This window comes from Cheilinus undulatus, linkage group 20, assembly GCF_018320785.1.
Source record: "Cheilinus undulatus linkage group 20, ASM1832078v1, whole genome shotgun sequence".
NCBI lineage: Eukaryota > Metazoa > Chordata > Actinopteri > Labriformes > Labridae > Cheilinus > Cheilinus undulatus.
Window position 1 is genome coordinate 5,212,871 of NC_054884.1, and position 13,571 is coordinate 5,226,441.

The 13,571-nt window shown below is 41.1% G+C and overlaps 1 protein-coding gene and 1 non-coding gene across 3 annotated transcripts; both read left to right on the forward strand.

Moving 5' to 3' along the window:
• Positions 1 to 1,700, forward strand: LOC121527882 (translation initiation factor IF-2-like). Of its 2 annotated transcripts, none has more exons than XM_041814901.1 (5): positions 1 to 153; positions 234 to 278; positions 365 to 451; positions 598 to 924; positions 959 to 1,700. In XM_041814901.1, the coding sequence occupies exons 1-5, from the start codon at positions 99 to 101 to the stop codon at positions 1,627 to 1,629; spliced, it is 1,185 nt and encodes a 394-aa protein (XP_041670835.1). In that variant the 5' UTR covers positions 1 to 98; the 3' UTR covers positions 1,630 to 1,700. The 2 variants fall into 2 exon arrangements, with proteins under 2 accessions (XP_041670835.1, XP_041670836.1); XM_041814902.1 differs by having other exon boundaries at positions 598 to 891.
• Positions 1,701 to 6,021: 4,321 nt separating this feature from the next.
• Positions 6,022 to 6,095, forward strand: trnas-acu. The gene has a single exon. It is a non-coding gene; the product is annotated as a tRNA-Ser (tRNA).
• The last annotated feature ends 7,476 nt before the right edge of the window (positions 6,096 to 13,571 follow it).

The window sequence follows — 13,571 nt, forward strand, 5'->3', positions numbered from 1 at the left end:
AATTAGTGCTGATCAGCCACAGCTGGACCTCCTGCATGGTGAGGATTTTTAAGTCCAGCATGTGGCCCAGGTGAGATTTTCTGTTGGTGGCTGGTGCAATGGGAGCTGTGTGGGTCTTCTTCTTTTGTATCCTGACTCTTTGGCTTGACCAAGGTTCTAAATCTTCACTAACATCCTCATTCTGCATTTGAATGTCAGATTCTATAAATGTTAACCAAGTTCACTCTCCACAGGGTCTTCTTGGCCTGCTGCTGTGAAAAATAAAAGACAAGATAATGGTATATAGAGAGAAAATCTAAAGGTTGGAATATCACTGGCTAAATCTTGGAGTTGTTTTCTAATATTGCAACACTTTGTGCCACAGATCCATCTCCAAATGAGATTTCTATAAAGAAGGCCCTTGCACTTCTCCAGTCAATGGAGTCTGTGTTGGAGCAACATGCTGAAGAAGGTAAGCAAATTAGACAAGTATTAATGACACATTACTTTCATGCATAGATGTATCTGGTTCAAATTTAAGAGCCCTCAGCTTCAAGTCAGTGGTATTGTTAGCTCTCTGAGTCAGATAATCAGCTTCAACGCTTAAATGTCTTTCAGTACGTCTGGAAACCAATGAAGTGGAAGCCGAGGCTTCAGTCGGCCACATGCGGGTTGTTGAGAGGCCGCTGAACACTGGGGGGCAAAATCTGCAGATGCCACAAAACATGCCTTGTGAGACCCCCAGTAGCAGTAGCAGCAGCCAGCCGGCAATGGATGAAGGCTCTGGCAGCAACCGCACGTCCATGGACGAGGGCTCCGGCGGCAACCGCACGTCCATGGACGAGGGCTCCGGCGGCAACCGCACGTCCATGGACGAGGGCTCCGGCGGCAACCGCACGGCCATGGACGAGGGCACCGGCGGCAACCGCACGGCCATGGACGAGGGCTCCGGCGGCAACCGCCGCGACCATGGGGCGAGGCTCCGGCGGCAACCGCACGGCCATGGACGAGGGCTCCGGCGGCAACCGCACGGCCATGGACGAGGGCTCCGGCGGCAACCGCACGGCCATGGACGAGGGCTCCGGCGGCAACCGCACGGCCATGGACGAGGGCTCCGGCGGCAACCGCACGGCCATGGACGAGGGCTCCGGCTGTAACCGCGCGCCATGGACGAGGGCTCCGGCGGCAACCGCACGGCCATGGACGAGGGCTCCGGCGGCAACCGCACGGCCATGGACGAGGGCTCCGGCGGCAACCGCACGGCCATGGACGAGGGCTCCGGCGGCAACCGCACGGCCATGGACGAGGGCTCCGGCGGCAACCGCACGGCCATGGACGAGGGCTCCGGCGGCAACCGCACGGCCATGGACCGAGGGCTCGGCGGCAACCGCGCGCCATGGACCGAGGCTCCGGCGGCAACCGCACGGCCATGGACGAGGGCTCCGGCGGCAACCGCACGGCCATGGACGAGGGCTCCGGCGGCAACCGCACGGCCATGGACCAGGGCTCCGGCGGCAACCGCACGGCCATGGACCAGGGCTCCGGCGGCAACCGCACGGCCATGGACGAGGGCTCCGGCGGCAACCGCACGGCCATGGACCAGGGCTCCGGCGGCAACCGCACGGCCATGGACCAGGGCTCCGGCACTAATGGCACCTCCATGGACCAGGGCTCCGGCACTAACGGCACCTCCATGGACCAGGGCTCCGGCACTAACGGCACCTCCATGGACCAGGGCTCCGGCACTAACGGCACCTCCATGGACCAGGGCTCCAGCACTAACGACACCTCTATGGACCAGGGCTCCATCAGCAAACGCACTTCCCGAGCAGTCATCCCTGATCAACCACTTGTACCTCAACCCCGCCTTCAACGCCACACAACTTTTGAGGCAACCCTATTCCAACTAAACCACGGAGGCTGGCCCCTACGGCCTGGAGAACCACAAGAACTACTGCAACCACATGTCTAGGGTTGACTTGGAAACTGTTTTTAGTCTTTAAACAGATTGAAAATGCCACCTTGTCAGGGTCTTATGGTCCATTTAAAGTTTATTTAAGTTGGGAAGAGGTGTTTGAATACATGCAAGAGTTCATTTGCATCTGTCTGCATGTACCATTGTTCTCTTGGCTTTAAATAAAACTGTAAAATTGTCTTTGCTACCTTTTTTAAATTTCTTAACTTTTCACTGCACACAACTAAAGCTAAGCTGAGTCTGTTAAAACTAGGGCTGTCAAGGTTAACCATAATTAACTAAGATCTGCAATGCCTGCATTCCTTTTTTTTTTTAAGCTTCTTTATAAATGCACAACTGCATTGGCTCCCTGCAGCCAAATAGCAGATGAGTATTTCATAAAGCCAACTATTTAAAGAGCCAATAGAAATAAAAAAAAAAAAAAAATTCTCCTTGGAAAAACATGAACTTCCATGCCCTTTTCTGATCACTCTTCCTTGACCTCAATGAAAAGGGTCAGTGTCAAAGGTGAGTGAGTGGATAAACTTAAGTATTACTGCATGTAAATTTGTGAAACATTTTAAAACTCAAAAATACAGACCTATATTTATGTTTATCATGGCTATATGTATCAAAAGCCCATATCCTAAGCTCACATTAAATAGTGCCAAATGGCAGCTTTCTGGGTGAATGAAATGAAGTGTTACATAAAAAAATCCATGTTTTTAAACTATAAACTAAATTATACCTGTGAATGGTGCTAATAGCCTAGCTTCTCATGACGATTTCTTACTAAAGGGGAAATGCACACTGAAATCTCTGGAGGATAATGGCATTACTATGGCCAAGTACCTCATACAACCCAACTTTAAAACAAGACTAGGTTACAAACTAGTGTATGCTTGACTGCAATTATCTGGGATGATGCATGTTGAAATACCAGACTGAATTATCTGTTCTGGCAGAAACACCCTCAAAGTTTAAAGCATGAAACCCTGTCGGCAGGAAACGGCTAACTCGGGTTAGCTAACCTGACACACCGGTTTGACTGAATATGTTCCACAATCATCTGGGAAAGCTCCCTTAAAAAAATCCTTTGGGAAGGGCAGGACTTTTCAGAAAATCTTCAGAAGGTGATTTGAGGAACGTTCTGTCCGTCACGTTCATGACGAGCTATCACAGCAACAAATGACGTAGTGTGCATCGTAGGTCTTGAATGGCGGTGCTTTGTGTAAAATTGATGACAAGGCCGCTCAGGAGATGTGCAAGAACAACTTCTGTGCAAAGGCAAGCTTTTTGGTGACTCTTTATGGTTGTTTAAAATGAAATGCAGTTTTATGCAGATCTATTTAAACTGCCGCTCCTCTAGATACATCAGAAAACTGTAACCATAACCATCCCAAACCCACGCTGAAAGAGCACACATTTTCTCTGTCACAGAAAGCTTTCAGTGTTGCTCCCTGCCCTTGTTCTTAATAAAGAGACATTCTCTAGCTCTGACAAAACTAAGTCTAAGCTAAGGCTAAGGCTAAGTCCAAGCTAATCCCTCCACTATCATGCATAGTATACAAGCACTTGAAACAACTAACCCCTTCCCCGTAACTACAACACAGCAATGCCAATGCAGGTTGGCAGAAGAGTGAGAACATCCCCTCTGTCACGCAAAGCCTTCATTGTTTCTCTCTGTGCTGGTTTTAATGAAAAATGTTGTCCAGTTCTGAAAAAAGTGCCACTGTTGCTAATTCTAAGCTAATCGCTCCACTAACAACCACTGTATATAAGCATTCATACAACAAGTAACCCTCCATCACACACTCACGCTAAAGCAGGTCAGCAGAAGAGTGAAAACGTCTTTCCCAACACGGAAAGCTTTAAGAACTGTTTTAATTCCTTATTTCATACAGAAACGTGGTCCAATTATAGTTAAACAGACGTAATGCTAAAGCTATATCTGAGGTATTTCTAAAAGTCTAGGCAGCCATTAGAGGGCTTTCAGTGCAGCTAAACCCTGTACCCCCAACCCCCAACTCTGTATGTATGGTTCTGAAAGTAGTGACACTCAGTCAGACACATAAAAACCCATGTAGAGGGCTGACCTCAGCCAAAAATCTGAAATATACCTTTAATTGTGATAGACATCCTCAAGACAGACCCTTACTCTCATCCTATCTGGACTAAACAAAACTCTTAGCTTGCTGAACACAGCAACCCCTGTTAAGGTCTGCATTAGCACCACTGAAAAATGTAGACACCACAAAGCATGATGGGAGATGTTGCTCTGTGATACTGGATGAAAGCAAATTCTCATACAAGAGAAAGGTAAGTTACCTCCTTTGTGAATTATTAATCTTTAATTTATCTCTATATAACTCAAGTAAACCTTCTTTATCCATCTTGATTTTTTTTTCAGTTGCAAATGATTTAAATGCATGAAGCGTGAAGCTCACATCAAAGACCTTTTTGGTTCCCTTTTTAAATCCATACAAAGCAGCCTGTTAGGGCAGTGTTTCTCAACCTTGGGGTCTGGACCCCCTTGGGGGTCGCGAGACACTGAGAGGGGGTCTCAAGATTCCCTAAAAAAACAAACAAACAAACAAAAAACCTAAGAATGTTTTTAAATTACACTGTTGCCACTTTACACCAATTTTAACCCATTTTCATCAATTTTCTCACCAATTTCAACACATTGTTGTCATTTTACATCTATTTTGTCAATTTTAAACCCCTTCCACCACTTTTTTTCTGCCTGTTTTTGCCACTTCTAAAACCATTTCTTGCCACTTAAGCTTAATGTTGCCTCTGTTGACCCATCATTGCCCCTATTAAAGATGCAGTGTGTAATATTTAGCCTAGTATCATTTAGCTGAACAAACTTGGTAAAATAAAGCAAAACATTTCTAAGAAGGTCTATCTAAATAAGTGTTTAGTCTTCTAAATTAAAAAAAAGCTATTTTGAAAAAAACAAAACAAAAACAACAACTCAGGGTCCCCTCCATGGATGACGCCATCTTGGATTTTTACATGTTTCCATGGTAACATAGAGGAAAAAAGGATAAATAAAGTTATTGTATTGTATTGTATTCACATTACAGATACACATTAAATTCAACTGGTTGCCACAGTTTCCAGCAGAGAAATGCAATCTAGAACCCACTACTAGATGTTGATATTCAGTTTAACACAGCACCTTTAACCCCCCCCCCCTTTTTTTTTTACCACGTTTTTCCACCCAATTTTATCATTTTACCAAAATTTCACTATCCAATATGCCCATTTTTTGCTAGCTTAACTTATTTCTGCCAATAAATAATATATTTTCTCTTTCTCAATAAATACTTTTTTACTAGTTTATATTAAATTTTCATCCCATTTTACCAAATTTTCACACATTTTTGCCAATTTAAATCCACTTTTTAACTCCCTTTTATTACTATTTATGCCCATTTTTCCACTTTAACCCATTTTTGCCATTTTTCTGTAATTGATACCACTTCTAACCAATTTCTGCTACTTTAAGAATCCCATTTCACTTCTTTTTCCACCTTTTTGCCATTATTAACCCATTTTAGCAAATTTGAACCAATTTTAATTCATTCTTTTTTAACAACAACAACAAAAAAGCCAAATGCCTACACAAATAATTAAAAAAGATATTTCTTTCTTTCATAAGAGTGGTTATTTTTTTTATCAGGTTTTATATAAAATATGGTTATCACAGCTCAACTCCATAATGGATCATGATTTTGCTGACCTCCATGGACCCCCAGTTTGGCTGGGCCCCGGAAAGCTCTCCTCTTTGTCCCCCCTCATGGACGGCCTTGTCTCCACATGACTACTCTTGAATGTGAATAGCTGTGTTCAACCACTGCAAAGCAAACCTGCTGTACAGCAAATATATATAGATATATATTTTTTTATTCAAGTCATCTTCATTTCTAAATATACCTCCCATGGTAGGTTTGTGAAATTATGTGAAAAGAAAATTCTGGTTTTCTTTGTCCAGATTTTTTGGAATATCAACCAAAAAAGTGGAACATGTAAACCTATAGAAAGAGTTGTGACAGGCCGGTCTAGGAGTGATTTCCTGTGGCTGGTTAGCTCAGTTGGTTAGAGCGTGGTGCTACTAACGCCAAGGTCGCGGGTTCGATCCCCGTACAGGCCATGCGGCACCTTTCACAAAGCAAAAAGAGTTATCCAATCAGAGCTGATCTCCTGCCTTCCCTAACTGATTATGGGAGAACAGGCTCCTAAATCGTCACTGATGAATGGTGTTCTTACTTCCACTCAAATCCCTTTTTATGTTGTAATCTTCTTTTACCAGAGATGTCCACTACAGGGCTTATGGGTTCAACACATTGTGGAAAATAAAAGTAAATAATTATAGTAATAGTAATACAAATAATGGCTAGGATTTATGTTACATCTTCATATGCTCAAATATTAATGCCTGAAGTGGTAAAATGATTATTATTATTAACTTGTATATGATCAGATTCAAATATACTATTAAAGAATAATAATTATCTGAATTAAATTCTAACAGCACGGGTCAAAGTCCCCTCATTTCAATCAGAGGTGATGCAGTTTGCATGATCACCACTGTGTTAGTCAAAGATGGAGAACTACGACAGGAAAGTTTGCAGATCAACCATGTGCTTGAGGATTTCAGATTTAAATTCAGGTACATTGGCCCATCTTCAAGGGTAATATAAAGTTAAAGTTGAATGTTAATCACTTGAAAACATGTGAAACGTGTCCTTGAATATTCTTAACTAAGCTACTTAGCTAGCTATCATATAAGGTAGTCTTAAAAAAAGGTTGATGTTGAAGTTTGGACTTGTAGACGTTCTTTTACATTAACCATTGTACAGAAACGCTGAAAAAAGACTTAAAATTGGTACTATATGGTACTTTTTTGAATTTTATCAACAATTTGCTGATCAAATGGTAAGTAAAATACAATCAAAAGAAAAACAACAGAACTCGTCCGTAGATCACTGTATAGACATAGCTCTTACATTTATTCACAAAATTTAAAAAGGGTACCAAGGAAATTGTTTTAATATCTTTTCTATGGGGGGTTAGTGCGCTTCCCTCATTGCAACAAGGTTCCTGGTTCACTTCCCAGTCAGGGCCTTTCTGTGCGGAGTTTGCATGTTGTCCCTGCGCATGCATGGGTTCTCTGTGAGTGCACCGGCTTCCTCCCACCACTAAAAACATGCTCATTAGTTTAGTTGGTGACTCTAAATTGGCCGTAGTTGTGAGTGCGAGTGTGCCTAGTTGTCTGTCTCTATATGTCAGCCCTACAATGTACCCCGCTTCTCGCCCAATGGCAGCTGGTTTAGACTCCAGCCCCTCTGCAACCCCCAACAGGATAAGTGATGGATGGAAAGCACTTATCAGGCCATCAGTCAAAGCAGACTCAAGGAGTTACTTTCGTTTTCAATGCAACACCGCCACCTACTGGACTTCTTTAAGCTTAAATTCAGAAGGTACAGACAGGGGATTATGTGAGAAGGGGGTACCTGTAGGCTCACAGGCAGAAGTTTCAGGGCTGTAGAACTAGGACTCTGCTTCGGACATCCGCGTTGTTGAGCATTTGTTTGAATACAGATTGCTAGCTACGGCTACCATTAATGACAGCAATGGCCAATAGACAGTGAGCTAAGTTTGATCTGTTTAAAATAAGATATACATTTCATTTAAGCAAAATCTGGCTTCTAACCTGAAGCCTTACCAAGCCCTGTACCCTACTTATCCCTGGTTCTGCTCTAAATGTTCTGTTTGTTCACTTGTTTTCATGTTGTATTTTGTGGGAAAAAAAGAAAAGTTTGTAAAAAAAGTTTGTGAATTTAAGGATCAAAGACTTCGGGGAAAGAATGGCTTATCATGCATTAAACAGTTAACCTGACATGCCAGATGGATTTGTTTCAGACGTCCATCTGAAAAACCTTCCATAGAAGGTGTTTGGGAAAGGTCAGAGCCTTTGAAAAAAAAAACTCAGAGGGTGATTGGATGAACTTTCTGTCTGTAACATCTTTACGGACCAATCAGAGCAACAAAGCACGTGACATTATAGCCCCAAACTGAGGTGCACTGCTACCGACGAATAAACTCCATAGATAGCTGCGATTGTAGACATGTCAGTACACGACTTGTGTCTTTTCTGAAAAGAAAACAATTCACTGTTGTTCTTTGCTCTTTATTTAATGAAGAAATTTCATCAATTTCTGATAAAACTCACGCTCTAGCAGCATCCATGCTAATGTCTTCCACTTTATTGCACCAGCCCCTTGTTGCTGCTTGCATACGTCACGACTCCACCTCGCCTGAAAGTACTGCCCCTCGACGCTGATTGGTCCTGTCACTTTGTAACCTGGCCCAAACTGTTTAGAAACAGGAAAATCCATCTGCTTTGCAAGGTTATAAAACAGTTATATAAAATGAACAAAAAAAAACACTTATCACAAAAAAGTATGTCAAATTAACTTTAAATTCCTACCTTTCAAGGTCATGTTAACTTAAGCAACTTGATTGCAATGCTCATTTATTTTGCTAGGTGGCGCTGTTGCGGAACACAGGTCCTGGTTCTGCGGTCCTGAATCTGTGGCCCATCTTAACCAACCTGCTAATCTTGTTTAATCGCAATGCTCCTCGACTTCACTGGGTGGCGCTGTTGTGACAAAAGACGGGTCCTAGTTCTACAGTCCTGAACCTGCGGTCCTGAAACTGCTGCCTGCAGATAAGGACCAGGGTTGCCAGGTCTGCGGTTTTCCACCCGAAATCCTCTATAAAGGTGAAAACTGTCAGCAGTAGCCTAAAGATTGCAACAAGTCACATCAATAAATCTAAGTCCACACAAAGGAAACAGACTTTAACTGCCAAATTCAAATGAAAACGTGTGTATTATTACCGTTGGGTGCGCCCAGGACGGAGGAACGTGCATAAAAGAGTGCAGAAGAAGTCCGCTGATGGCGCGTCTCTTCAGTAAGTCCATAATACCTTCATAGAGGTGTGCTGTCTGGTGTTGAAACTTCTAATGCTCTAATGGTCATTTCCTGCCGATGCTCTCCCATACTCGTATCTGATGATGACTTTTGTGATGCGCATCATCATTAACGAGCCAAACACACACGGATCACATCTTAGAATAATGTAAAACTGGGTAAAACTTCTTATTTTATTTGATCTTAAACATACCAAAGATAAATACTGTCAAAGGGCAGAAACAGAAAAATGAAAGCAACAAACTGGCAGAGCAGAAGGATCTGTGAGGGGGAGCTGCAGGTGTGAGGCAGGGCCGCTTTTAGCCATTTAGAGGCCCAGGGCAAAGACCACTATGGGGACCCTCCCCCTTTAGCTAAAAGTATCAAAAATTAGAGAAAAAAATAGAAAGCATCCCTTTAAGTTAACAGAGTCACAGAACTACAGTAAATGTCCAAATATGAAATATAAATACCCAAACAGACACCCATGATTCATCAGCTCCTTGAAAAGCTTCTCATAGCTCTAAGCTGTGGGGGTGGGGGGGCTGTGCTATATCCCTCAGAAAGTAGGTAGTTGCACCCCTGTGTCTTGTGTATGAGTATTTAATATCCATAGCAGAAAAACTACTCTATTTACACTCAGGTACAACTAAAACAACCTGCAGAGAAGCAGGAAAACATGGAACATGGCACACAGACACACACGCCAAGCACAGAAAAGCAGAATGTCTGCAGACATTCGAGCAATGTATGCAGTTTGGCAGAGGTTTTAACCGTATTATTTTGAATTTCAGCATTGGGCTTGTTTTGGGCTAGTTATTTTTTTATCAGCCATTGGGCTGGTTTTGTCACACAGACCTGGCAACCCTGATAAGGACTATTGAATTATTTCTGACTTCTGAGGTCTTCTTTTTCTCACAATTTGTCTTACTTAAAGAACCTCCCAAGAAAACAAGAATAACATTGCTTTAAAAAAGCATGCAGTATTTTTGATGTATCAAATTATCTAAGAACAAATGAACAAAGCTTAACTGACGTGCAAATGATTTAATGACTGAAGTGTTTTATCTGCCCTGGTATGTTTTATTTACGTGATCAACATCATTCGTGTAAGTAATTCACAGGGACGTAATTTAAAAGATATGTAAAAAAATAATGACATACTGACGTGCCCCTGCTATGCCGCCCATGTTAGAGACAATACGTGAAGTCACCGCCGCTTCTACATGAAGACATATGTAGCATTCTGCTCCGCATTGAATACAATGGAAAAAAAAAAAAAAAACCCATTACCAAGTATGTTGTTGAGCACAAACTACACGAAAGTCAGGGCTGCGACTGTGCATGATGTTAATGTGACTCAAAAGCTATTTCAGAGTCAGTGCTACAACTATGTAGCATATAAAGCAACGCCAAATCATGTTGGAAGCAAGGATGTTTCAGGTCAGAACGAAGAGCAAAGTTACGGTTCTGACTGCCATAAAAAAGCAACCTGTTTCTATGGTTACACCTGCTGGCTCTGGTGCCTTAAATATGGGGGTAAGTGAAATAATCTTTAAGTTATCCAACATAAATTATCTGCTGCACACAGAAGACAATTGTTTTGATAAAACAAAGAAGAAAAGTAGGAAAAACGCCGCCCTTTTATTGCACAGACTCCCTGGGACGGTTAAGCCGAAAAAAAGAGAGCTGCCCTACAGAAAATAACACGAAGACGACTGTCAGAGATCGCTGTAGCACACGCTCCAGTGTACGTCATCAGTGGGATATGCTTTGAAGGCAACAGGCAGTAACGTTCGTTGGACTTACATGTTTTATTGCATGTAAGCTCAAATGCTGTATCAAGCACTATTTTTTTTGTAGTTTCCAACACAACCTTTAAATTATCTATTTTTCCATGTGTATTTATTGTGTACTGTTGCAGGCGAACAGAGAGTGCACAGACAGCACATGGTGAGCTAAGGTTAGCAGCGCAGACTAGCTAAGTCAGCTAACAGCAAGGACGGACTGGATGATGTTTCAGAGTGAACTTTAAAGGGATACTTCAACATTTTGGCAAATTCGCCCATTTCCATAATTCCTATAGTCTTAGTAATGGGTTCATTTCCTTTAGTTGTTGGTGCAAGCTGTTTTTAAATCTGGGGGGGACCGTTAAACCAGCTGCACCGCGAACGCTATGTTAGCAGACAGAATTTTTGCTTTCCCTCATCAAACTCATCAAATACACAATCCAACAACTCCAAAACACTCTCGTGGACAAATAACATCTAATTATGTAACATTACGACACATGAAGCAAATACTCGGAACTACTTCTTGAGTAAACCACTGGGCGGAGTGACACAGTGCAGCAGCCATGTCTGGAGTGTAGTTCTGGCTTTGCATTTAGCTTTAAAACATCTCTGTCTGTACACAAATATTATTTTCAATCACAGGTTTGTGGACATTAAGGCGTTTAAAGTACATTATTTTAAATACTTCAGGATTTTGGCTTTTTGAATTTTGTCCAAAGATTTCTGCATCTTCTATTGTGCCAATAGTTACTGTGTTCATAATCAGATGAATTCACTATGAAATTATCTCCAACATCAGTATTTGAGTTGTCTTTAATTCTCTGTTTACATTGACACATGACAATTATGTAAGCAGTAATTAGTTATAAGTTTGTTTTTATTATTAAATTAATTTTTAAATAAATGTACTTAATGCAGAAGTAAGCAGAATATTTTTTTTTTCTGACAAAGTGATGCAGGAAAAATGTTCATAAGTTCCTGGAATGTGGATTTTCACACTTCACATTGTGGACTACACAGTGCCATCAGCTTAACACTACATGTGAATTTTGCAGATATACTGTTTAATTTGTCCATGCAAAACTTTTTTTTCAAGGTGTCTTTATTAGTTTCACAAATATAAGCAAAATACAATCTGTCATACAATTGTAAACTTTTTTTTTTTCAAAATATAACCATGAACTCACATCCCACTTTCCCTATTACACCATTTGTAATGATCAGTGTAATATAAAACTAAACAATCAAACAAAAAATGCAAATGAGCCAAAAAAAACCACCCAAAACAAAACATTAGAAAATAAATAAATAATAATAATTAAAAACAATCATAATAATAAATAAATAAAAGAGGGTGCGGGGATCCTATACATTTATAAATTCATACATTTTAAACATCTAAAGGGTTCATCTTTTCCACCTGGTTAAGAACTGGTTGCCAGATCCTATAAAAGTTATCAGCGCATCCTCTTGTAGTGTACCTAATTTTCTCAAAGGTCAGATGGTACATAAGGTCTCTGATCCATCCAAGGTTGGAGGGAAATCTGTCTTTCCATTTTATTAGCACAATTCTCCTTGCCAGGAGTGTAGAAAATGCTATCATTTTTTATGGTGTGAATTGATTTTGAGATCTTGCAGCACTGTTCCAAATATTGCTATTATGGCAAGAGGTTTTACGATAATCCTACGATGTCAGAAAAAAAAGGAAAATATTTAACCAAAATCTCTCATTTTCTGGAAAACTTTTTAAAGTTGATTTCTCAGTCATAACAAGATTGACCTCAAAAAGAATTTGTATTTTCACAGTATGCAGAATTTATTAAGTTCCTATGGCAAATAGGGATGCAACTAACGACTATTCCTGTAGTTGACTGGTTGGGTGCCATGCTGTGGGGTCCCCTGATGGCTTTCACAGCTCTTTTTGTTGGTTTGTTTGCTTGTTTTTTTGTTTTTTATATAGTTTTTTTTTAACTAAAAGCTGAAATAAAGAACGTTAATGTACTTCCAAACATGTTCGAACAAAAAATAAAGACAGTAAGTCAGAGTTCTTCATTCAAAAATTTATTAACACGTTTCTTCTCTTGCAATTACACTGTCATTTAAAACAATATTTTTGTCTTGGCTTTTACGAACCGTACATAATTTCACATGTCATTGCCTACTAAACAAATACTAAGAGAGAGAAAAAGACGGCGGAGACAAGGGACACATCGTACCTACTTGATGTGAGCCCTCTGGCAATCATGTCCTTGGAAACAGAATCCCAGAAATCCTCACAGTTGGCCCTCCCCCTTGAAATCCTCAGGAACAGGCTCTATCTACATCACTAACTGGAAATGACAGTCAAAGTAACACAAAAAATAACCAAGTTTTTCTTAGTGGCAGCCTCTACAAAATGTTTAAATGAACTAATAACATGTTTTGGTAAAAACTAACATGGCATGCTAAACACCCCTTTTTTGTGGAGATCCATCACCACCACAGGTGGGAAGTATCCGCAGTTCACACAGGAATATTTAATATTCATGCACTATAAGTGCTTCAAAATGTAAATACGCATTAAGAAGCCGATCCCTGCTCGACAAAGTTGTCTTCAAGGTTTCTTCCAGGGCATCAACAACTCGCCCCACAGCTGTGAGAGCCTATACAGAAAAACAGGCCAGATAAAACATTCATTGTACAACTGACCAACTATTGTCAGCACATGATATATATTTAATTAATTACACAATGAAAAATATTACAGGTTTATATACACTTGGGATGTATGTAAACCATGTACCTGAAGTGAGTTCCGTAAGAAGACACAAAGGTTTAAGGTCAACATAACACCATCATCAAAGTTGTGAAGCCCATCTT